Source organism: Carassius gibelio, chromosome B16 (assembly GCF_023724105.1).
Source record: "Carassius gibelio isolate Cgi1373 ecotype wild population from Czech Republic chromosome B16, carGib1.2-hapl.c, whole genome shotgun sequence".
In the NCBI taxonomy this organism is placed as follows: domain Eukaryota; kingdom Metazoa; phylum Chordata; class Actinopteri; order Cypriniformes; family Cyprinidae; genus Carassius; species Carassius gibelio.
Genome location: NC_068411.1, coordinates 25929422 through 25952453, shown reverse-complemented (window position 1 = coordinate 25952453; position 23032 = coordinate 25929422). Strand labels below are relative to the sequence as shown.

Here is a 23032-nt window from a genome sequence, read left to right as displayed (position 1 = left end):
AAGATAATTTCTATACTAGTGAAGTCACAAAATTAAATAAAACATAGTAGCTATACATTATATAAGTAGTGCATGCACTGAATTAATAAACTAGTTAAAACATACCTCCAGAACAAAAAAAACATGGGTTGTGTATCTAATTCTTTATACAGAAGCAGATAACACCAAATTACCCTAGACTTTCTTGTACACTATTTACAAGGAAGTGGTCTATATAGGGCGGAAAATGTTTAGAGCAAAGTCTAAAGACACGCCTAGGCCTAACTGCACTCATAGGAGCTGGGGTTGGCAAGAGCTACATCCTCAGTACATCCTTGTCGAAGAGGCACGACACTTTTAGAGAACTATGGCGAAATCTATTAAGGATCACCTGCAAGATATTTTTGATGATCTTGGGGCGGGAGATCAAAGAAAGTTTAAAAGCAAATTGTGCGACCGGAAGACAGAGCCGCGCATTCGAAGAGCTGCAATCGAAAAGGTTGAAGATTCTATAGATCTCGCCGGTTTGATGGTGACCACTTTTACGGAGTCTGGTGCTGTTCCTGTAACAATCGAGATTTTACAGGCTATTGGTTGTAATGAACAAGCAGAGGAGCTCATCACTATCACAGGAAAATGTAAGGAAACTATTTAAATGACTAAACGAGTTATTCTTAAGTAATTCAAATACAAAATTAAATAGGTAAAGGTTTTCTGTCGCTCTTGGGAATGGTTTTTAGCTGGGTTATTTTTTGCATTTAAAAAGATTGATACGTTTTAATGATTACAAATAGTTTCACTTTCTGCATAGTTGCCAACTTGTAGCTTGGAGTGAGTTTTTTATTTTTATTTTTATTTAGGATGGGTATTTCAATCTCGATTCAATATCAATCCCTATGTATATACTAAAATGAAAGGAGATCGAAATTATTTTGGCTGAATCCAGTCGAATTCTTTCAACAACATTTAAAATTGGTTTAAATTCATTATTTGCTTGCATTCATGTTGTGTAATTATGCAAGTATCATTTACAAAGGATGTAGGCCTAAGTTATTAACTATTTTAATTTCTAGTGTTTAATTTTGTCTAAATATGTATTCAAATGAAGAATTAAAAAAAAAAGCAAGTGTGACCTGCAATATTCTAGATACATTTAGTAAAGAGCCATACAGACCTAGTGGTAAAATCATGGCATTACAAATAATAATAAATCAAAATCTCTAGTTTGCCTCTTTGCATCTTTGCATTGGAATTTAAAATGTTCTCTATTTTTTTCCTTTTGTATTTCAACCTTAAATACAATACTAATATATATATATATATATATATATATATATATATATATATATATATATATATATATATATATATATATATATATATATATATATATATATATATATATATATATATATATATATATATATATATATATTAAAGTCATTAATGTATCATAATTATTGCACAAATAGTATTTAGTACAAAAATACCTACCCAGAATATGAAATAAATATTATTAAACTAAAATATACAGCATTTATTTAACTGAAAATAAAGAAAAGAAAAAAAAGAAGTTAAGCTGTATGGTCACATTATAAGTATGCAATTCCTAACGGTTAAGAAAACTGTATTAGCTAAATGTTACCTCTCCATCACTCTACAAAATAAAATAATACTATAAATGTCATCGACGTAATAATCAATGCATAATATGCTGTAATGTTAATAAAAAATTGCTGCAAATAATACCAGTATAATAAAGCTGTCGTCTATCCTATCAATGTATTGTTAACGCAGGTGTGTTTGGAGCTCTATGAATCACGTGACCTCGTAGAGACGCCGGCGACATCAAAGCTTGTCGCAACTCTGTTTTTCATGGCTCTGGCTTTAAGATAACTATATATAGTTTTCTGTGCACGTGTTTGAATGTGCAACCTGTGGATTTACTGTAAGGGAATCATCAACTTCATTTTTTTTTTTTCAGCAGCTACACACGTTTCTCCAACAGCGCCAAAGGTTTCTTTACCAGCCACAGGCCCAAGCGCTCCATCTACTGGTGAGTAAAAGTAACTGTTTTAAACAGCATAGTTTCAAATCATTTCACTGTTTGGTAGAGCCTTCATTTAAAAAGATCACAATACATTAGTACTTATTATCCTCACAGTCAAACCACATGCTTGTTTCAATCTCTTTCATAGAGCACTTCATTGATAAGAATCGGACGAAGCTGATAAGCAGAGTGCATAATGTAGACTGCATCCTAGATGAACTTCTTCAGATGAAAATCATCACAGAAGAGGATAACGAAACCATCCAAGCTGAGAAAACCTCACAAAAGAAGATGAGAAATTTATTAATGGGCCCGATTAAATCTGCAGGCACTAAAGGGAAAGATGCCTTATACAGTGCTCTCAAAGAAATTGAGCCTTGCTTGATGGAAGACCTGGAGAGTCACTGAAAAGCCATTTAAGAGTTTCTAATTGCTTGTTTAATTGGTTTACAGGATACATGACAAAAGCAAGAAATTTCCTTTTTTTAATAACAGGAAACAAATGTTGTTTAAACATTTTAACTCGCCATCATTTGAATGTTGTTTCCCCTACCTTTTTTCTTCCAAAAGGACAAACTGTGACCAAATCAGGTGCATCCAAAATCTTGCTTGCCAACTGAAGATAATAAACACTTCAAATATCTTGAAAATCTGGTCTTTGTCAACTTATCTTTTTAATCACCAGTCAATAAACAAGCAAATCAAGAAACCAGAAGTTTTTTTTTTTTTTTTTTTTACTGTAAACCATTTTAGTTTCTCCAAACTGATGTAGTTCCCAGTTAAAGGGATAGTTCCCCCAAAAAAATTCAATTCTGTAATTACTTACCCTCATGTTGTTCCAAACCTGTAACACCTCAGAACACAACTTAATTTGAGAGCTTTCTGACCTTGCATAGACAGCAATGTAACTGAAAGGTTCCCAGACTCAGAAACGTAGCAAGGACATTGTTAAAATAGTCAATGTGACATCAGTGGATCAACCGTAAAAGGTTTGGAACAACATGAGGGTGAGTAATTAATTAATTAGTGAGTTTAATTCACTAGAAATAGAGGTTTATACTGGCTATCCTTCTTATCCAAAAATGAAAATTGACTCCCCTCTAGTCATCAAGGATGTAGATGAATTTGTTTATTCATTAAATCAGATTTGGAGAAATTTAGCTCACCAATGGATACTCTGGAGTGTATGGTTGCCTTTGGAATGAGAGCCCATACAGCTGAAAAAATAAATACATAAATCAATCACAATAATCAACATGCCTTGATGTTTAATACATCATTGGGAAATTTTCACCTTTAAATCGGTGCTGCTTTCTAAAATGCAAGTCTTCCATCCATAATATTTCTTCCTCCAGTAAAAAAATCTGTCTCATCTGAATCAGGAGAGAAATATGCAAAGACTCAGCACCATTTACAAAGGAAACGGTCCTAAGGATTTGGTGTATTTTGATGTGAGTGTGCAACAGGGAATGGACTTTTATTATACTGTTATTATGGACTCGTATTTTGACCAGAAGCAACAGTTTAAAGCAGTGATCCTCAAATCTACCTCACAAGATCTAAATGAGTTTAGCTCCAACCCCTAATCAAACAAACGTACCTGTGTTTTTCTAGGGACCCTGTAGACAACTCAGGTGTGTTTGATTAGGGTTAGAGGTAAACTCTGCAGGAAAGTGCATCTCACGAGCCAGATTTTAGGATCACTGGTTTAAAGTCTTAATGATGTACTTGTTTTTTTTTTTTTTACATACAGATTTCACTTAACAAGATGTTAGTTGATGGACTGGAGTCTTGTGTACTATTAGGATGTTTTTATCACAATCTGACGGCCCCCAATAACTGCAGAGGATCCATTGGTAAACAAGTGCAAAATTCCTCCAAATCTTTTTTAATTAATAAACAAATTAATCTATTTATCTTTGATAGCCTGAGAGTCCATTTTCAGCTAATTTAATTTTTTTTAATGAATTATTCGTATAAGACCATGCATCAAATATATCAGCAATAATTAAGTAATCCTAGGCTCTATTCACTGAAAATAATAAGCCTACTAACCAAAACTGTAGTTATTCCAAATAAATGCCATCACAAATGTCTTTAAACTCAACGTGCCTGTAGAAACAAAAGATGAAAACCAGACATGTTGAATCAAAAAGGTATAAAGTAACGTTTAGTATGTTGTGTGAATCAAACTACACAAAAGTGAGATTTGTCCAAAGAAAATGAGCCTTACTTGCTTTGAGAGCGTGCAGCTTTTCTGGCCTCCCGAGCTTCGTTCTCAGCGTAGATCTTTCTATAGCAGTAAATCAGCACTCCAATCATCCACAGCTGCAGAACTACGATCAACATGTACATCATGATCTCAGAAATCACAGCCGTCAGCTCAGGGTTTGCTTGGGGAGTAACAAATTCAGATATTCAGATTACATGATGGAATGCAAATGTATCACTTGTAAAAGGGTCTTAAAATGGATCTCACCGATTTCCAGAACTGTGAGTTCAACCTCTTTACTTATTTCCACATGTTCCTCATTCAGAGGAAGGTACAGCGTATGGTGGAAGGTACAGAGGTAAGTCCCAGTGTCATTATATGTGACATTGTGAATAAATATGGAATCAGTTTGCACATCCTTTGTACCCATAGTTCCTTTCTACTCTAATCTTCCCTCATAGTCTTCATGAAGAATGGTGGGGTTATTGTATTCATACTGAAAAATCTGAGAGGGATAGAGATATTAATACTTGAATGAAGTCAGTCTTTAAAAACCTTTTCAACAATTACTTGCGTAAAAAGTCATATATGCATCAAGCTGACCAAACAACTTGATATCATGCTTTCGGATCCAAAGAATCACTCTACTAACATGGATAAACTCCTCAGACCCAGCTCCTTTGTAGTGCCAATCAACAACAGCACAACCGGGCACTTCCTCTCTTCTTTTGCAAGAAATGCAACCCAACAGAAAGCCTTTGCCGGCCACAGCTTCTGACATGGAGTCTACTTCAGAACATCCCGTTTGGCCATGTGGCACTACAATTAGACACACGGATGTACAAAATGTTTAACAAGAAAGAAAAAGATGAGAGATTATTATAATTCAGTTGCATTAAGTAATGAACTGGTATGGCAGTGGGTCCCTTTTTGTAACTGTAGTTTGGGGACCAACGGTATTCGGGTAGTTTCTCAAAACTTCTTATTTACTTCTGTAAATTGTAATGAGATTACTTTACTAGTTACTGCATTTGAAAAGTAACTTCACTACTTATTACTTTACTTTACCTTTTTAGGGCCCTATAAAATCCATTTTATTTTTTCCCAGATTCATTTTTTTCCATTTTAATTTTTCTGGATTCCATTTTTTTCTGTTTATTTTTTTCTCTTTTAATTGTTAAATTTAATTGTATTAATCAATTAATCAATTTAACCGGACTCTTATTTTGACGTGTTAACGTGAATACCTTTACAGTTGCGTGTATGTGATGTGACGCTAGTTTTACTCATATAAAACGGTCAAATGCTCATGAAGTAAACGCAGCACGACTCTCAGTGCAGTTCTGGAGGGGGAAATCTTTTCATTAGGCTACTTTAAGAAATAATTGAATAAATTAAGTTGTTTTATGCATGCAAATATGTCAATGACTTGCTCAAGTGCATGAAAACCAGCTATGTATGTATTAGACCCAGAAATAAAGTCTCTCTCTCTACTGTATAAAAAGTACATTTTATATTATTATGTAAAGTATACTATTATACACTATAATATAGTATTGTATAATAGTTATTATATTCAAGTTGTATGTCTGGAACGCAGCATTAGGTTAACGTCAATAAACACCGTGTACTACAATTACGAGCCAGGTGACATTTCAGCACTTGATAAACGGACAGCGACTCCTCAAAGCAGCCATTAAAGCACAGCTTCGTGATTGTTGGGAAACGCGCGTGAAACAATAACGAACGATCGTAAAATTACTCGTAGAAAACGCTCTTAAGCGCTAAGATCAATTATTATCGGGAAACCCGCCCATAACTTTACACACAGGCAGACACGGCTTGTGTAACGCAGGAAAGCGCGTTCCTATAGTCTAAAGTAGTGTAGTTACCAATATTATTAGGGTAATGAGTTACTTTACTTCGTTAGTAATATAAAAAAGTAATATAGTTACTGTAATCCGTTACTTTGTAACTCGTTACCCCCAACACTGGGGACCAGTATAATCACCTATATCTTTTGCCCTTAATAAATGTAGAAATTGCTCCATATTACCGGTACTTGAGATGTTATTGATGCAGCTTATAAAATGACAAATACGAATCTTCTGATGACTGAATGTTAATGTTACACTCGATAATTTTACTATAATGTCCTCGAAATCATTTTATCTTCTTAAATAATTTCCCATTGGCGTGTTATAACTGACCTTGAATATAAAAGATGCAGAGAGTCAAAAGTGAAATAATTCCCTACAAAAAAAAAATTAAAACGCTTCCTCGAAATATCTTTTAGTTTCTCTTATCACAGTTTCATAAATATTACTGGGCCATATCAGTGTCAGTTCTTATTTTAAAACCAAAACACATTGCATTTGCGATCTTCAATTGATTTTCCTAAAAGCATACATTTAAGCACAATCCTCCAGCGTTCACTGATTTAAAGGAATGCGTTACAAGTTTTAAAATAATATCACGTCACTTAAACAGATCGTGTCTTGTCGCAGAGTTTGACGTTTAGGAGAGCTAAGTATAGACTTTGTGAATCCTTGTGCTTGCAACTCAACACGCAATTTGAGAAGTCAGATTCAGAGGAGCGGCATCCAGTTGCTGTAATATCGTCTAATAATCACGTGGCATGCCTTTTAACATATATTCCCTTAACTATTCCCGATTATATAAATTTTAGTTCTTGTACTAGAAATAATCCAATAGTAGCCTTTATGTAATTCCTTCAATTCCAGTCTATTCAATTCCTTGCTAATCGATATTCCAACACTGATAGTAGGCTAACTTTATTACAGTTTTTCTCAAATGCTAAAACACATTTCAATGTTTCCTCCATGTTCCACAATGTCTAAACACAACACCCTTTTCTAAAGCTACATAAACACAACCACACCTTCTCACTTCAAAACTTTCACATCAAAAGAGCAGCTCGAAGCTTTCAAAAATGTAAACACTATTTTCTTCTTTCTTTTCTTGTTCGTCCATCACAGTTGATGATGACCATGGCACGTTTTGTCATTTTGTTGGGTTTTGATGAGTGCGCAGATAACTGAAGAGGCCAATCCGAGCCCGCAATTCCCTGTGGCACACTGGACAGGTCAGGGAGGATGTAGAGCTCTGAAGTACAGCCACATGTCCTTCCTTGGTAGATTTGCGCTGCTGCTGCTCAAGATAGCACAGGAGCTTCTCCTGCTCTCACAGAGGACTGCACTGTCCTGCACTTTTCCTTTCCAGCCAGGTCGGTCCTGTGCTAGGGATTCCCAGCTTTTCAGGTCGAGTCCAAAGCTCTTCAAGGAAGCTTTAAAGGTGTCCTTGTAGCGCTTTTTGCGGCCACCTTGTGCTCGCTTGCCATTTTTCAGCTCGCCAAAAAAGACTTGTTTTGGAAGTCTCACGTAGGGCATTCTGGTCACGTGGCCAGTCCATATAAGCTGTTCCTTAGCAAGCATGGTGTAGATGCTGGGGATATTTGCCTTGCTGAGGACTTCAGTGTCAGGGATTCCGTCTTGCCACTTGATCCTCAGCAGTTTCCTCAGACAGCTCAGGTGGATATGATTCAATTTTTTGGCATGGCGCTGGTAGACTGTCCAGGCTTCGCACCCATACAGAAGAGTTGACGTCCAAAGGCTGCGCTGGCCTTGACAATCCTGATGTTAACTTCATCATCTATGTGCACAGCACGAGACAGTGTACTACCAAGGTAAGTAAACTTGTCAATGGCTTGAAAGCTTTTGCCCATTCACAAAGATGGTTGGCTCAGTGTAGGGTTTCCCAGGAGCAGGTTGGTATAGGACTTCAGTCTTCTTTGTGCTGATTGTTAGGCCGAAGTTGTTGCAAGCTGAGGAGAGGTGGTCCATACTGTCCTGTAGATCTTTATTTGAGCCAGCAACCAGAGCACAGTCATCAGCAAACAAAAGTCGAATGCTTTTGTTAGATCAACGAAAGCCATATATAGATCAACATTTTGTTCTTGGCATTTCTCCTGTAACTGCCGAGCAGTAAATACCATGTCAGTGGTTCCGAGGTCTTTTCTGAAACCACACTGACTCTCAGGTAGCAGACTCTGGCCTAGATGGACAATTGGGCAGTTCAGAAGTCCTTTCCTTTTATATAGATTGATTATAGTAGTATCCTTGGACTCCTTGGGGAACGGCTTCTAATTTCCACATAGCCTGGAAGAGGTCGGTCAGTTTCTCGACTAAGCGAGGCCCTCCAGCCTTGTAGATTTCTGCTGGAATGGCATCGGACCCTGGAGTTTTGCCTGATGAGAGAAGTGTTAAGGCTTTGCTGATTTCCTCAATGGATGGTAGAACAGCCAAGGACTGCTTTATTTCAACTTGAGGCAATCTCGCAATTGCCTCCTTATTTATGCATGATGGCTGATTGAGGACCGTGCTGTAGTGTTTGGTGTTGGTGTTGTTACTGTCAGTGTAGGATTGAATCTCCACAGCTTTTGCGCACTGCCAGGCATCTTGCATGACTCTGAGTCTCTGCTGAACAATCCTGCGATATGCTTTATGCAGGTGATGTTTTTCGTCAAGGAGTGCTCTGATTTCTGCATCGTTCTCATCAAACCAGTCTTGATGTGTACATAATGGAACACCAAGTGATTCAAGGACTGTAGAATGCAGCACGGTCTTGAGAGCAGTCCAGTCTGCCTCAACGTCAGTATGCTTGAAGCTTAGAGACTCCAGGTGATGGTCTAAAGCCTCAACAAATGCCAGCCTGGTGTGTTCCTGTTGTAGGCGAGTGATGTTAAGATGCTTGACATGTCTTTGTCCTTGTGGGTGTCTGCTAGGCTTAATTTGGATGCTAAGTTTGTAGATAATGAGACGATGGTCAGTCCAACATTCAGCACCACACATAGTCTTGGTCACCCTGACATCGTGCCGGTCGCTCCTCCTCACGATGACATAGTCAATCAAGTGCCAGTGGTGTGAACGAAGATGCATCCATGACGTTTTCTTACGCTTTGGTAGTTGGAATATCGTGTTGGTGATGAGTAGGTCAAATTCAGAGCATGTTTGCAGCAGTAGAAGACCGTTCCTGTTACATTTTCCAATACCATGTGCACCTATGACTCCATTCCATGATTGATGGTCACTTCCAACTCTGGCGTTGAAATCACCCAGTATAAGAAGTTTATCCGAGCTGGCTGTAGCAGCAATACTGACTTCCAAGTCATTATAAAACTTGGTTTTGATCTCATCAGAGTTGGACATGGTAGGGGCATAGGCACTGATGATGGTGGCCGCCTTTTTACCAAATAGGTGGAGCTGTAAGGTCATTAAACGGTCGTTTATCCCCTTGGGTTGGCTAGCCAGTTGGTTGACCAGGTGATTTTTTTACTGCAAAACCAATATCAGCATCACGTCTCTCCTCCTGGCCTCATCTGCTCCAGAAGAATGTGTAACCTGCACACACTTCAGTCACTTGTCCAATATCGCCCAGTCAGGTCTCACTAAGTGCAGCAACATCTACATTATATCTGGCTAGCTCTCTGCCCATGAGGGCGGTGCCTCTCTCAGGTATTTTTGATCCAGATGTGTCCATCAAGGTGCGCACATTCCAGGCGTCAACAGTGAGTATTCTTTAGTCTTTTTTGTCACTTTAGTATTTTTCGTTTTATTTGTTTTTCTTTCTGTTTTTCGACCGCAAGTACGGGATCCCGCCAGCTGCGGTAGGCTGGCCAGGATGTTTTGAAGCAGACAATGTTTAGGGTACCTTTTCTAACCCTTTCCTCACCACGGAGGTGAGCAGTGTGATCCTGAATAGGGCTGCTCAGTCACTCAGGGTGCTGACGGACTTCACTGCTGCTTCGGTCCAGTGAGGGAACGACCAATATCCTGAGCCGCCTGCGTGTAGGTTTGCGGCTACAGCTTCCAGTATATCTGTGCCTGCTGCTTCGTCGCTCACCCATAGCCACAGGACTTGGATAATGACAATGGTAAGAAAAATGCCATGACTTGCGCAGAGAACTTGGATTTAAGTGAGGGTGATTTGTGCAGCATTCCGCCTCACTCTCTCGACCAGCCACATCTGTACCCAGTGGCAAGACATAGTCAAGATGACTGGAGATGGTCCTGGTTGCAGTAGAAGGTCCAAAGACCCATTTAGGTGGAGTTTCCTCCACCAAGGGCTCCATGTGCCCAAGCTCAGACAAGCTGAGTTTTCCGGGTTAGTTAACCGCCGCCCAGGGTTCGGCTTTAGCAACTGCTGACTGTACCGACTCACCAGGGATGTTGAGCCTGGTGTGCGCCTACGGTAGCAGCTAGAGGGCTGGGCCGGATGTAACAAGCCTGAGGCACAACTAGCTGGTCAGACAACAACGAGAAGGTTCTTTGTTTCATAACTGCCAATGCATATTTTTAGAAACTTAATAATACAGTAATGGATGTTCTTAGATCTCTGCAGAGGATTAGGCATTTAGATTTGTGAGTTTCATATGAAGAGTATAAATCTATAGTAAATTCTGCATGTACACGACTGTAACCCAACTCAATGCAAAAACAGAATCTATTGCACACAACAGTACTCTTGAAAACATGATCAGGTTGTGAAGTTTTTTTATTTACTTTATTCACACCACACACACACACACCACAATCACTGTGCGGCATCATGTCGCTGAGCTGCATCGGGCCACATCACCTCATCCACATCGCAGGCTATATTGTCTCTTGCCAGGCACCGCGGGAAAAACGCCCTGGAATGGCAAATCCATCCTTGGAAGGCCTCCACTGGGATGTCAATACAGGCCAGCTCCATTGCCCTTAGGAGGTTCTCTCTAGTGTATGGTTGTCTGTCATAAACCTTCCATCTCCACAATGAGAAGAACTCCTCTATAGTGTTCAGGAAAGGGGAGTAGGGTGGCAGAAAGAGGTTTAAAAAGTGGTTACTGTTGGTTGTGAACTACTCTCTGATTTGGTTTGTTTTGTGGAAGCGTACATTGTCCCAAATGATCACATAAATGTGATGTGCCCAGAATTACTCAGAAAGACTGCTTTATAGTCTGGTCAAGTTAAGAATACTTTTTAACTACTGGAATAGTAAGCCCTAGAAAATAGTACTAAATATTCTGTAGTAGCCGACTATCTACTGAATAGTTACAGGTAAAATAATAATAATAATAAAATAAAAAATAGATACATAATTTAGTATTGATTTAAAAACAAGTAGGTCTACTATTCTAACCATTATTTCATCTTAAGGATTTACCGGTAGTTGAAATGGCTTGCCATATAAAATGAGCACAGGCCTGCTTTTCTAATGTCAAATTTCTCAGAAGTCATCTGTATATTTTTAGTTTGATTTAAGGAATGAACACGATACATTACAAATTTACTAGTTGTAGTAGTATGTTGTAGTAAATACTTACATCAGCTTGTGTTCAGTAAATGTGAATAGTTTTTTTTATAATTATGCAATATACAGAACACAAAAGAGAGTTGACATGCAAAATAGTTCTGCTTGAATTTCCACAGAATTTTACTGACAAATGAGCGTAGAGTAAATTTAAATGGCAGGTGCCTTTTCAAAGGTGTTAAAGTCTGTTCTATAGAGGACACCTGCACAAATATACAAGCTGCAGTATTTGATTATGTTGATAATGATTTTGTTTGTACAGTATAATACATATTGTGCATATTTGCCAAAACTTAACAATGTGTGACATCACTGAAGATGAAGTCTTATTAAATAAAAGTCAAAATGTCTAAACCAAAGTATTATTTTGCAATTGTGGAAGTTTTGAAATGTGCACCACTTTGAAGTTTATTTGCTAAAATGTGTTTAAGTGGTGAAACAGCTTTATTTTGCTATGGTTTATCACTCAGCTTCTCTGTTTTCTTTTCAAGGCACTAGCATTCAGTGTCAGTTTACTTAGTCTTGAGCACAAGGACATTTCATTGAAGAGCAAGGTTAGCAAAAGATCTTAATTACTAACAGATAAAAAAAAAAAAAAAAAAGAACACATCAAATGCTTAATATATAGGCAAAAAAAAATTTAGGATTTTTTTCCCCCCAAACAATTGTCCTTCAGATCATGTAGCCTACGTGTGTTAAGGTAAAGTGTTTACACTGACGTCATGTCAGATTGCGTCAGGGGTTTACTGAGTAGCTGATAAACTCGCAGTGAAGGTTGTTGTTCTGGTCCCCCAAACGTCAGACAACAAAGCTGGTGAACTTTATATTTAGCACCGCTCAAGTTTCCAGATGCCCATTCAGAGCCAGCAGACGTACAGTAACACAACTCATGAAATCATACGAGTCACTGGCACTAGAGAGAGAACACCTGCTGAACCCTGTCAGAATCGAATTAAGTGGTGAGTCAAGGTTGCTTCATATTTTGTAATAAACTAAATGGTCTGTATATGGTCGGTTACATAGCATAGTCTATAGTAAATAATCTATAGTCTAATGCTAATGATAACATACATGATGGTTAATATGTAACTTTCAGCGCGGGGGTTTGCTGTAAATCTTAGAAAAGGTCCAAGTATGCATTTTAGAAGAATCTTTTGCTTTTATACAATTTAGAATTATAATCAGGAAAGACTGAGAGAGGAATGGTCAAGAAGTAGCCTCAGTAAACCTTATAGTCATATAAAGTGTCTGTGTTTTTTCTTTAGGCCACTGAAAGCAAGGTGACCCTATTCTTGGAGAGAAACGGGCAAGAAATTATCAATTCCTAACATCTCACATTGCTTGATAGAATAATGGTTATTAAAAGCTTTGAAACACGCATTCAAGGTAAGCGGGTATCCAATACCTACGCACACTTCACACTTTTAGGATTTATATTATTAACCTATCTAAATGTTTTAAACTGTCATTGTTGGACTCCCATATTATTAAAGTATTCCTCCTCTATTTTGGGTTTAGGTTAAATGCGCTACTCTTAATGTCCTGAAGAGGACGCAGTAATCAAATAAATCTAGACTTGGGAAATGTAATGATTTAGAAATAAATTTGAGGATTAAATGAATTTATAGGATAGGAATGTCTAACAGTCTAGGGTATTATAATTTAAGCCTATAAATATTTATTGGATTTTTGATGACTTTTCATGCTTTATTATTGCTTGGTAATATGAACACATTAGATATTCTATATATGCACTATTTATTTCTGTATCTTTAAGCACTTTATTGGAGTTTAAGATTCAATTTTGTGTACAGACGACACAAACACCCTTCATTTGTTGTAGGCTAACGCTGAAGTGGCTTTTGATGGATTCTCGCTCGACTGTACCATACAGTAAACCTGGCGGGGGTGTAAATAATTCCTTATAATTTCCATTATTATTATTTTTTCTGCGCTTTGAGCTGCCTTTTAATATAAGCGGTGTTCGTATTTGTTTTTTTCCTCATGTGTGTTCAGTCTTCAATTACTTATTCATCGAAGTGTCACTGTATTTGTTTTGGAGTTTGAATCTACCTTGTCAACTTTTTGACCGTCGCATTGGAAACGGAGCTCTATCTTACTATCACTTCGCGTAGCATTTAAACGTAGGAAACGCACACTTATAATATAATAGCTACATAATTTAATGAGGTATATTTATAAAGAACAAACTATGACTAGTGCTAGTCCAGTGACTAGGATCTCTGAACGGTGGAAAGGCAATATCATGGATGGGAAAAAGTAAACAGGGGACCGTTTTCTCTCCCACCGGTATCATTAGCATGCTAGCCAACTAGCTTCTAGTATTCACCTCAACTGTCTGAATACAGTAACTAACAGCTGACCTGTTCGTTAGCACTGCTAACGTCTGACATGGTTTATTTACTAAAGTGTGATTTGACATTTACGCATTTTTCCGCGTATGTAGACTGGAAATAGTCATACATTAACAAATAATTGGAAAACAGTGGCTACATTTGAAAACTGGCGACGAAAGCTACTTTTTTTTGGTTAGCTTGCCGGCTAAATTTGTGGTGCTGATGTGTTCCTGCGAGAAAGTGGATTTTAGCATCACTCCTCGTACTGTCGCCCGTCTGGTGTATGAGGCCGAACAGGAAAAAAACAATGGGGTAAATTCATCCAACGCCAGGTAGGAATTATTATTATTATTATTATTCTTTTATTGTTTTTCTTTCTTCTTAATATTAAATTAGACTTTTTTTTAAGTTCAAAAAGTATGGGTCATTGATGTCCTTCATTCAACTGAAGTATGACTTGATCATAAGTTTTTATTTACCACACTGTTTTTTTTTTTATACTTCTTGTAAGTCAAAGTGTTAATAGCCCTAGTCTGATTTGCTCAAACAAAACCAAGACATGATTTAGTTTGTTCAAACAGGAAAGTAAATAAAGTGGAAGATCCTGATGTTAAATGGCTACCAGTCTTGTAGTGAGAATACAGTTCAGGAGGTTTTCACAGAAATTTATGCCAAAAAAATCAGGAAGTTCTGCACAATTTCTCAACAGTTTAAAAGGTCAGGATTGAAGACTGCTGATTTTGCTCTGTTTGTCTATGCCTTGGTGTGATAAAGAGTGTGTTAGTACAGTTTTGGGTCATGCTCTTTCATTTGTATTTTTGAAAGTGGTTCTTTCTTTTGCTTGATTCGTATGGTAATGTATTTGAGTTCAGGAAGGCATCTTAGAAGGTGGAGCTTGAGTGTTGTGGTGGTTGATTTGTCTCAGCATGGCTCACTAACTTGTGGTAACACTGACAGGAAAAAACTGTGCTTAGTTGTGGGACCCTTATCTTCTTTAACCACAGTAAACACTACACAGTGTGCACAAATGTTACAAGGCAAAACATGCAAAGCTGATAGTCAGGTGAGAAAAGAAAATAGTTTTTCTATTTACATGTGCCTTTCCATTGTTTTAAAAAAAATCCCTTTGGAGGAAGTGCAGCGATAAAATCCAGTAATACATAAAAAAATAAAGCAGCTTTTCAAAATTCACTGGGTATTTCATTTTACTGTAATCATGCAACGGTTACTCCACCCATACATTGATAAGAGCTTTAAACATTACTTAAGCGCAGGTTGTTGTTGTATGATTTTGTTTGTGTTGCTCTGAATATGCTTTCATGATGTCATTTAGAGGAGTAATACCATAAGAATATGGGAGGATATCATCCAACAAGACTTTTCATTTAGTAGCAATGTTGTTTTCTTTTACATTGTTTCTTATAAACGTTTTTATAATTATGTGGAAATGTATTAGGGGTGCAACCCTATGACCACTGAAAGTTTGGGGTAAGAAAGAATAAAATAATAATTACAATAATAATATTTTTTAAAGAGTTAGTTCACCCAAAGATGAAAATTGTCATTACTTGCTCACCCTCATGTCATTCCAAACCTGTTAGACCTTCTATCATCTACAGAACACAAATAAAGATAATTTTAATGCTTCCTGTGAGTTCTCTGACTCTGACCCTCCCATAGACAGCCCGTGTCCTTACACGATCAAGGTCCAGAAATGTTGCAAGGACATCAGTAAAATAATATGACATCAGGGGTTCAAACGTAATTTTACGAAGCTATGAGAAAAAAATACTTTATTCAAAAATTCATCTCCACCGTGTGGCCCAGCTGACACAGCATATGATGTTTACGTTCAGTGGATACTCTCCAAAATGGTGTTTGCGTGATGCCATGGAGACGAATTGTTGAATAAAGTTTTGTTTTGTTCTTTTGTGCACAAAAAGTATTCTCGTAGCTTCAACATTGTCATTGTGATTGACATTTATATTTTGAATAAATTATGTTCTTTTGAACTTTGTTCATCAAAGAATCAAAGTTTTTTTCAAACATAAGAAGCAGCTCAACAGCTTCAACTGTAATGTTTTTGAGTTAATAATGATAAATGTTAATTATATAGTATTTTTGACAAAGCAATAATGCAGCCTAGGTGAGCATAATAAACTTCTTTCAAAAACATCCAAAAATCTTAATGACCTCAAACTTTTGAATGTTAGTGTTCATATACAGCAGCAGGGCTGGTGAACGTCATTCCTGGAGAGCTGCAGCCCTGCAGAGTTTTGCTTCAACCCTGATCAAGATCTGAAGGGTAACTAGAAAGCTACAGGCAGGTGAGTTTTAATTAGGATTAAAGCAAAACCCTGCAGGGATGCGGCGCTCCAGGACCGACCCCTGATTTACGATATAAGTTGTAATTGACGTTTCCTAAATTCTTGCATGAATTTAGTTTTAAATCATTTAATCTCTTCCACATCTGGACCTTTTTGTTCAAATAAAACTGTGACTGACTGTTAAAATTAGTGTTAAATTATGGCAATACCGTATGCTATCCCTGAAAAACCATAATATTACAACTGATCTGTAAAAATATGTTTTGGTTAGAATATAAAGGAGCTCAAGTAAAAAAAGTTTTTCTGTGGCTTGAATAAGTTAAAAACAAATAGAGTTTTTCCCCTCCTCAGCAACATGATTTTATCATACCTGATGTGTGAATCGCGATGACGAGGTGGATTGCAAAACTGCATACAAGAAAAGGGGGCAGAGGCATTTTTTTGAAGGACGCCTTTAGAAGCAACAGAAAACAGGAAGAAGATGGATTTGACATTTGCAAGCAAATTCAACCGCTCTAATGCTGGGTTTTTCTTTCCTCTAAAAATTACCTGAATAAGAGATGGCTGCACACTTTTATGTAAATTATATTTCATTGATGGCTCCACCCCATTTTTGAGTTCCTGCTGCAGGAGTCTATGCCGTATATACACTGTACAGCTGTGAAGGAACCTGAACTGCTGACGTCTTCAGAACAGTGAGTTGTAATGAATGCAGATTTTTCCAAATGTCATCAGATTGTATTGCCATAATGGAACATTTATTCTGGGCTCTAGTGGAATTTCCAGACTACATGTAGAAGACTAGAGAGTAGGAAATATCTGGCATTTCTCAACGAATGATTGTGCATGATGAAACTTGTCAGCCGTAGACAATCCTGATGCAGAAAGTTTAGATAATATGTGAAAGTCTGTAGAAGAATGGCCGTGACACCACCTCCTGAAATCACCATAGCTGAGCCCATTTCCATTCCAATCCTGAATGTTCTCCCACCGTCATCCGATACGGAGTCGTGGTCCTGTTCCCCAAGCCCACGGCCTCATCGGTACCACTCTCGCAGCCGAAACCAGGAGAAGAGAAGGGCCAAAGGGCCTGAAGAGGACAAATCAAAGAAGCGTTGGGATAAAGGGCAAGGGAAACAAGAAGAGAGGAGCAAAAGCCCATCACATGCATCTCCATCATCTCCGATGGTTTCTAATGTTGAAGAGGAAGAGCAGAGCACCCCCCCTGTGCTTCTCCTACCCCCATCCCGCTCATGGTCACGGAGCTCCTCGTTAAACAGGCTCTCTCGCTGGTCTATCCGTAGCCTTCTCAGCAAGGACTCGGATTGTGACAGCAGCAGGTCAGTGTGTTCCCCCTCTTGCTTGTGCAGTCTGCAGCACTTCCTTGTGCTGTGTTATTTTTATTTAATTTGTTTTAAATAGCATCCATGCTAGATGCTCAGAGGTATATTCCTGCAGGTGCAGATGCAACATGTAGAGGTGGAGAAACTATGGTTAGGCACGAGGTGTTTTTGGTTTTAAGACCTATGCTTGTTAGCATCATATTTCCCATAGATAAAGTTATTGTCTTATTTTTCTTCATTGGCATGTCGTGTGTATTTATTTGTATTTTTTTATTAATTTAAAAAAAGAATTTTGTTGCTTGATTTTTTTTTTTTTCACTTCCCTTCAGAGTCAAATTGAGAATGTGTTCAGAGTGAAGTGCAGTTAAGCTCTATCAACAGTATTGGTTATTTACCACAGGAAATAGGTTTGACTTGTTTCTTAGTTGAATTTATTTAGATGGCAAGAAACATGGTTACAGTAAAACACCCACAGTGCGAGTAAACAAGTTGTTCTTTAAGTATGAATTATTATACAGTAATATAATTAAGTGTTTAAAAATATATACTTGTATATATATTCTGAGACTTGTAGATGTATACTTGAACACACACACACACACACACACACACACATACATATGTGTGACCTTGGACCACAAAACTGTAAGTCATAAGTAGCCCGGACATGTGTAGCAATAGCCAACAATAAATTGCATGGGTCCAAATTATAGATTTTTCTTTTGTAAAAAATCATTAAGATATTAAAGGGTGAGTTAAACGAAAAATTTTAATTAGCCTGTGATTTACTCACCCTTGAGGCATCCTAGGTGTATATTACTTTTTTCCTTCAGATGAATCCAATCGGAGTTATATTAAAAATTGTCCTGGCTCTTCTAAGCTCTATCATTGCAGTGGGTGTTGTCCAAAAGATGTCTAATAAAGTGTGGGTATCCATAAGAAAATGTGCCTCACACGGCTCGGGGGGGGGGGGGGATTATTCATATTCATCTAACTGTGGTACTCTGAAGCTGTTCCGGCAGGGGACGTCGGCATTGCATGATTAGTGATGAACGGGTTTAAAAGTGACCACTTTTCGACAAGTGGTCGACCAATATTTGGCACACTCTCTCTCGTTTACTGTCATTGTTAACATTGTTAACAGTTCTGTGTAAAACCGACATAAGTCTGTCTTATAATCAGATAGAACTGTTAAACAAAGGAAGTAATGTATACAAAAAGTATTATAATTATTAGCTATTATTATTAGAAATTGAAAGGCCAACATTATAATACGTTCTCGTTTGCCTTCAGCATTAAGCAAATATGCATTTATGTAATTTAAACAAATATTTGAATGACTGATGAACATTTATTTTCACAAACCTTGCAAACTAAGTCTAACCAGCTGTGAGATCTTGTGAAGTGTGCAGTTGTATCCAGCATGTTTGCATGGTCTCTGTGTGACGGTCGGTCTGGTTGAATTAAATGCTTTAAACTTTAAAGTCGTGAGTTCAAGTTATGCTGCTTTATGAATTTCCCCACTGTCATATTCATGTCATTTTCTCTGTGTGCTGTATGTAAAATGAGTGTTGACCTGGCTTTATTTGAAAAATATGATTCCCAATGCACACAAACTTCCCAGAATAAGGAAAGCCCTGTTGGTTACAGTGTTTGCTTTCGACCACTAGTTACGAATTAGACGTACAAACTGAGGATTTGAAAGAAAATAGGATTTCGATACAGGGCTTCTGCTTATGATAGATAGTGAAAAGTGTTTATTAGGTTTGAAATATGGATATTTTTCTTACAAAAATACAAGGATTCACTAAAGAAGGCCTTTATTCACGCCCAAGAGCTGTGTGAGGGACGTTTTATTGATGCACATTTGTGTTTTGGACTGTGTAACAGAAGCACCCACCCACTGCATTGATAATGCTTGGAATAGCCAGGACAATTTTTAATAACTCCAATTGGATTCGTCTGAAAGAAGAAAGTCATGTACACCTATGATGCCTCAAGGGCTAATTTACATTTTTGGGTGAACTAACCCTTTTAGTAAAGATCATGTTCCATGAAGATATTGTGAAAATTTTCTTAAAAAACAAAAAACAAATTTGACTTGCAATTTGCATTGCTAAGAACTTAATTCATCGGGGTTCAAAGTGAGTTTTGAGTAAAAGTGTATTAATAATTTAATAAATTGTCTGATGTAGTTTGATGCTAATGATAGCTCTAATGCTACTAATAGCAGGTGCATTTCTTCTTAATGCATTTCGGTCACAATAATTCACGTAAGGTCGTAAGAAAATGTTTTGTTGTATTTTTATAGTAAGATTTTGATAAATAAGGGGTAAATGCATACTGAGACTGAAGTGAGATTGCTGCTTTGTTGCTTTGTTAACATTGAAATACCACAAAAAAGGCTGATAAAGGTGGAATAAAAACAAAAGAATAAGGATAAAAGAATAATGCGGATAATGTGTCATACCTGGCGGAGGTGTGAAAGACTCGTTTGGTGAGAACAATAGAACCATGAATCGGTGAATTTTCAAAGGCAACACACATACAGAGCACACCGGAGTGTTTACATGTGAGATCTTACAGAGATGAGAAGTGCCATAAATCAATCAGATTAGCCTTCTCTAAAAACACACATGACATGGCCTTAGAAAGTATTTCATAAAATTCAGTTTTACAGATGCGATTATGAAATTTCTAATGAAGTTTTGAAAGACTTGTGGCTTTAGCTACACTGTATTTCTAAATACATTTAAAATATGTTTTTAATATTTTTATTTTTGTTTTTATGTTTGAGCTTATATATTTATATTATCATAACAGTCTGAGTAAATCTGATTCCTGAACAGTAAACTTTGAAGTGTCAGCTTTGTGAAAAAATGTTGATTATGTATCTATTATCTATAAACCTTTTTATTTGGGGTATATCATTTCTGTCTCCATGCCAAAAAATGGGGGGTGACTGGTAAGGGGTTAATAACTTACCCTCATGTTGTTCCAAACCCGTAAGACCTCCATGTATCTTCGGAACACAGTTTAAGATATTTTAGATTTAGTCCGAGAGCTCTCAGTCCCTCCATTGAAGCTGTGTGTACGGTATTCTGTCCATGTCCAGAAAGGTAAGAAAAACATCATCAAAGTAGTCCATGTGACATCAGAGGTTCAGTTAGAAACATCGTTTTCTTCAACCGGTTTATTGAGTCGAAATGTCTGAAAGAAGTACTGGTGATCGGAAAAACGATTCAACCGGTTCTTGACTCGTGAACGAGTCAATCTATTGTTCGTTATCTGGCTCGGCTCGGTTCGTTATCTTCAGTTCTCTTTTCACAGCAGTTCAGTCAGTGAACTGTTTGAGTGAATGCATTACTCCGGGATATTGGTTTGTTTGAACTCCGAGGGAGTGTCAGCCACATTAAACAAGTTAACAGCTTAAGTCATTTGTGGATTAATGCGTATTGGAGACACGAACCGTTTAAAAAGATTCAGTTTGATTTGGTGAACTGGTTCAAAAAGATCCCTTGCATCGAATGATTCGTTCGTGAACCGGATATCACAAACTGCTTTGTTTTGAATTCTCTCTCACAACAGAAACGGAAGAGAAGACAATGCTGAATAAATTCGTCGTTTTTGCTATTTTTGGACCAAAATGTATTTTCGATGCTTCAAAAAATTCTAACCGACCCTCTGATGTCACATGGACTACTTTGATGATGTTTTTCTTACCTTTCTGGACATGGACAGTATACCGTACACACAGCTTCAATGGAGGGACTGAGAGCTCTCGGACTAAATCTAAAATATCTTAAAGGGGGGGTGAAATGCTCGTTTTCACTCAATATCCTGTTAATCTTGAGTACCTATAGAGTAGTACTGCATCCTTCATAACTCCAAAAAGTCTTTAGTTTTATTATATTCATAAGAGAAAGATAGTCTGTACCGATTTTTCCCGGAAAAACACGACTGACTGGAGGTGTGACGTGTGGGCGGAGCTAAAGAATCACGAGCGCCAGTAAGGCTTTTGCGTTGAGAGCGTTTGGAAGCTGACATTACCTTGAGGAAAAAACCATCATCCAAATCAAACCATGGCTAACAGTCAGATTCAGCCGTTTATTTATGATCCAGAATCAGATCCCGTGGCTGAAACTGAACGAGAGCAGCAGCAGCAACGACTTGCTCCGAGCGGGGCTCGAACCCGGGTCTCCGATGGGAGGCGGACGCACTAACAGGGAGGCAGAGATATTTGAAGCAGTTTTCCTCACCGCCTGCGGTTCCAACACACGATCCTGACACTTTTTCGTTGGGATTGCATCATCCTTAAGAAATAAACGATACGCAAATCAGTCGTCAAACTGGGCCTTGTTTGTAAAACAAGCATCTTCGAAATGCAGGGAACAAACACAAACACTTGCACAACTCCGTTGATGCGCTAATAAACTCCATCCACTGGTCCCTTAATGCTGTTTTTTCTTTGGTAATCTGTACAGGGTTGTCTTGCCCTGGCAACCAAAAACACACTCCTTTTTTTGACATTTCGCGACGCTCTCGCTCTGATCAGTGAAGTCTGTTGTGCTCTCAGTGCTCTGCTATGTGGGAGCTGCACTCTCTTCCGGCAGAAGAGCGCGCACTTAGGACCCATATAAGGAAATTCCGCTCCATCTAACGTCACACAGAGCCATACTTAAAAAAAACTTTCCGAAACTTGTGGCAAACCGGAAGGAGTATTTTTGGAACAGAAATACTCCTTCAAACGTACAAGTTAATTTTTGAAACTTTGTCCATGTTTAGCATGGGAATCCAACTCTTTAACAGTGTAAAAAACTCAGTATGCATGAAATAGCATTTCACCCCCCCTTTAAACTGCGTTCCAAAGATAAACAGAGGTCTTACGGGTTTGGAACAACATGAGGGTAAGTTATTTATGAGATCATTTTGCTATTTGGATGAACTATCCCTTTAACATGATCAAGAGCATTCTTTCAATGCAAATGAAAATGCAAGTGTTCCCTAGTAAACTGAAATCATCCAGTCTACATTAGAAATATGGCCTGTAATAGTTCCATACATGCATATAAACACTGTGCTTTATTGCTTGTTATAATTACAGTGAATATGTCCAGAAATATTTACAGGGACCAAATTAAACGGAGAGTCCTGAAACACTATAATTAGGTGAGGTTTACAGAGTCCTTTTCATTGGGTAACAGGAAAGATGATAGAGTGACAGAAGAGAGACCACAGAGGATGAGCGCTCTTGGCAGTGGAGAGATGGAGGCGGGGCTGTATCTGAGCTGGCTGACTCTCACACACATGACATCACTATTACCCAGTGGGAGTGTTCTGCCTTTTCTGGTGATGTCACTTCTGCCCAATCAGAAGCCACTGGTTTGATGCTG

At 37.8% G+C, this 23032-nt stretch overlaps 3 protein-coding genes and 1 long non-coding RNA gene across 8 annotated transcripts in view; 2 read left to right on the top strand and 2 right to left on the bottom strand.

Moving 5' to 3' along the window:
• Nucleotides 1-248: 248 nt before the first annotated feature.
• Nucleotides 249-2679, top strand: LOC127975504 (PYD and CARD domain containing). Of its 2 annotated transcripts, none has more exons than XM_052579647.1 (3): nt 249-617; nt 1967-2035; nt 2178-2679. In XM_052579647.1, the coding sequence occupies exons 1-3, from the start codon at nt 347-349 to the stop codon at nt 2435-2437; spliced, it is 600 nt and encodes a 199-aa protein (XP_052435607.1). In that variant the 5' UTR covers nt 249-346; the 3' UTR covers nt 2438-2679. The 2 variants fall into 2 exon arrangements, with proteins under 2 accessions (XP_052435607.1, XP_052435606.1); XM_052579646.1 differs by having other exon boundaries at nt 250-617; nt 1964-2035.
• Nucleotides 2680-2699: 20 nt separating this feature from the next.
• LOC127975511 (uncharacterized) lies at nt 2700-5678 on the bottom strand. The gene is made up of 3 exons (XR_008157538.1): nt 4894-5678; nt 4263-4746; nt 2700-4141 (listed from the first exon to the last, which is right to left on the bottom strand). It is a non-coding gene; the product is annotated as an uncharacterized LOC127975511 (long non-coding RNA).
• A 2653-nt stretch (nt 5679-8331) lies between these two features.
• On the bottom strand, nt 8332-9675 carry LOC127975489 (uncharacterized). Its single transcript, XM_052579626.1, has one exon. It carries the CDS (start codon nt 9533-9535, stop codon nt 8354-8356), a length of 1182 nt encoding a protein of 393 aa, XP_052435586.1. The 5' UTR covers nt 9536-9675; the 3' UTR covers nt 8332-8353.
• A 2750-nt stretch (nt 9676-12425) lies between these two features.
• The window catches only part of LOC127975468 (protein Aster-A), a 28907-nt gene continuing 18300 nt past the window's right edge, over nt 12426-23032 (top strand). The window contains exons 1-4 of one of the 4 annotated variants that reach the window (XM_052579581.1): nt 12426-12571; nt 12878-12998; nt 16648-16991; nt 17071-17636. In XM_052579581.1, coding sequence (XP_052435541.1) covers nt 17215-17636 — 422 coding nt within the window. In that variant the 5' untranslated portion in view covers nt 12426-12571; nt 12878-12998; nt 16648-16991; nt 17071-17214. Of the gene's footprint in view, nt 12572-12877; nt 12999-13123; nt 14302-16647; nt 17637-23032 lie in introns of those variants that run through there. The other 3 variants (XM_052579580.1, XM_052579582.1, XM_052579584.1) reach the window with 3 other exon arrangements.

Excerpts from the sequence above, each read along its gene's own strand:
- LOC127975489 (XM_052579626.1), bottom strand. The coding sequence starts at position 9,535 with ATGACCTTACAGCTCCACCTATTTGGTAAAAAGGCGGCCACCATCATC.
- LOC127975504 (XM_052579646.1), top strand. The coding sequence starts at position 347 with ATGGCGAAATCTATTAAGGATCACCTGCAAGATATTTTTGATGATCTT. Across the intron at positions 618-1,963 it reads CATCACTATCACAGGAAAAT|CAGCTACACACGTTTCTCCA; the intron begins GTAAGGAAACTA and ends TTTTTTTTTCAG. Across the intron at positions 2,036-2,177 it reads CCCAAGCGCTCCATCTACTG|AGCACTTCATTGATAAGAAT; the intron begins GTGAGTAAAAGT and ends TCTCTTTCATAG.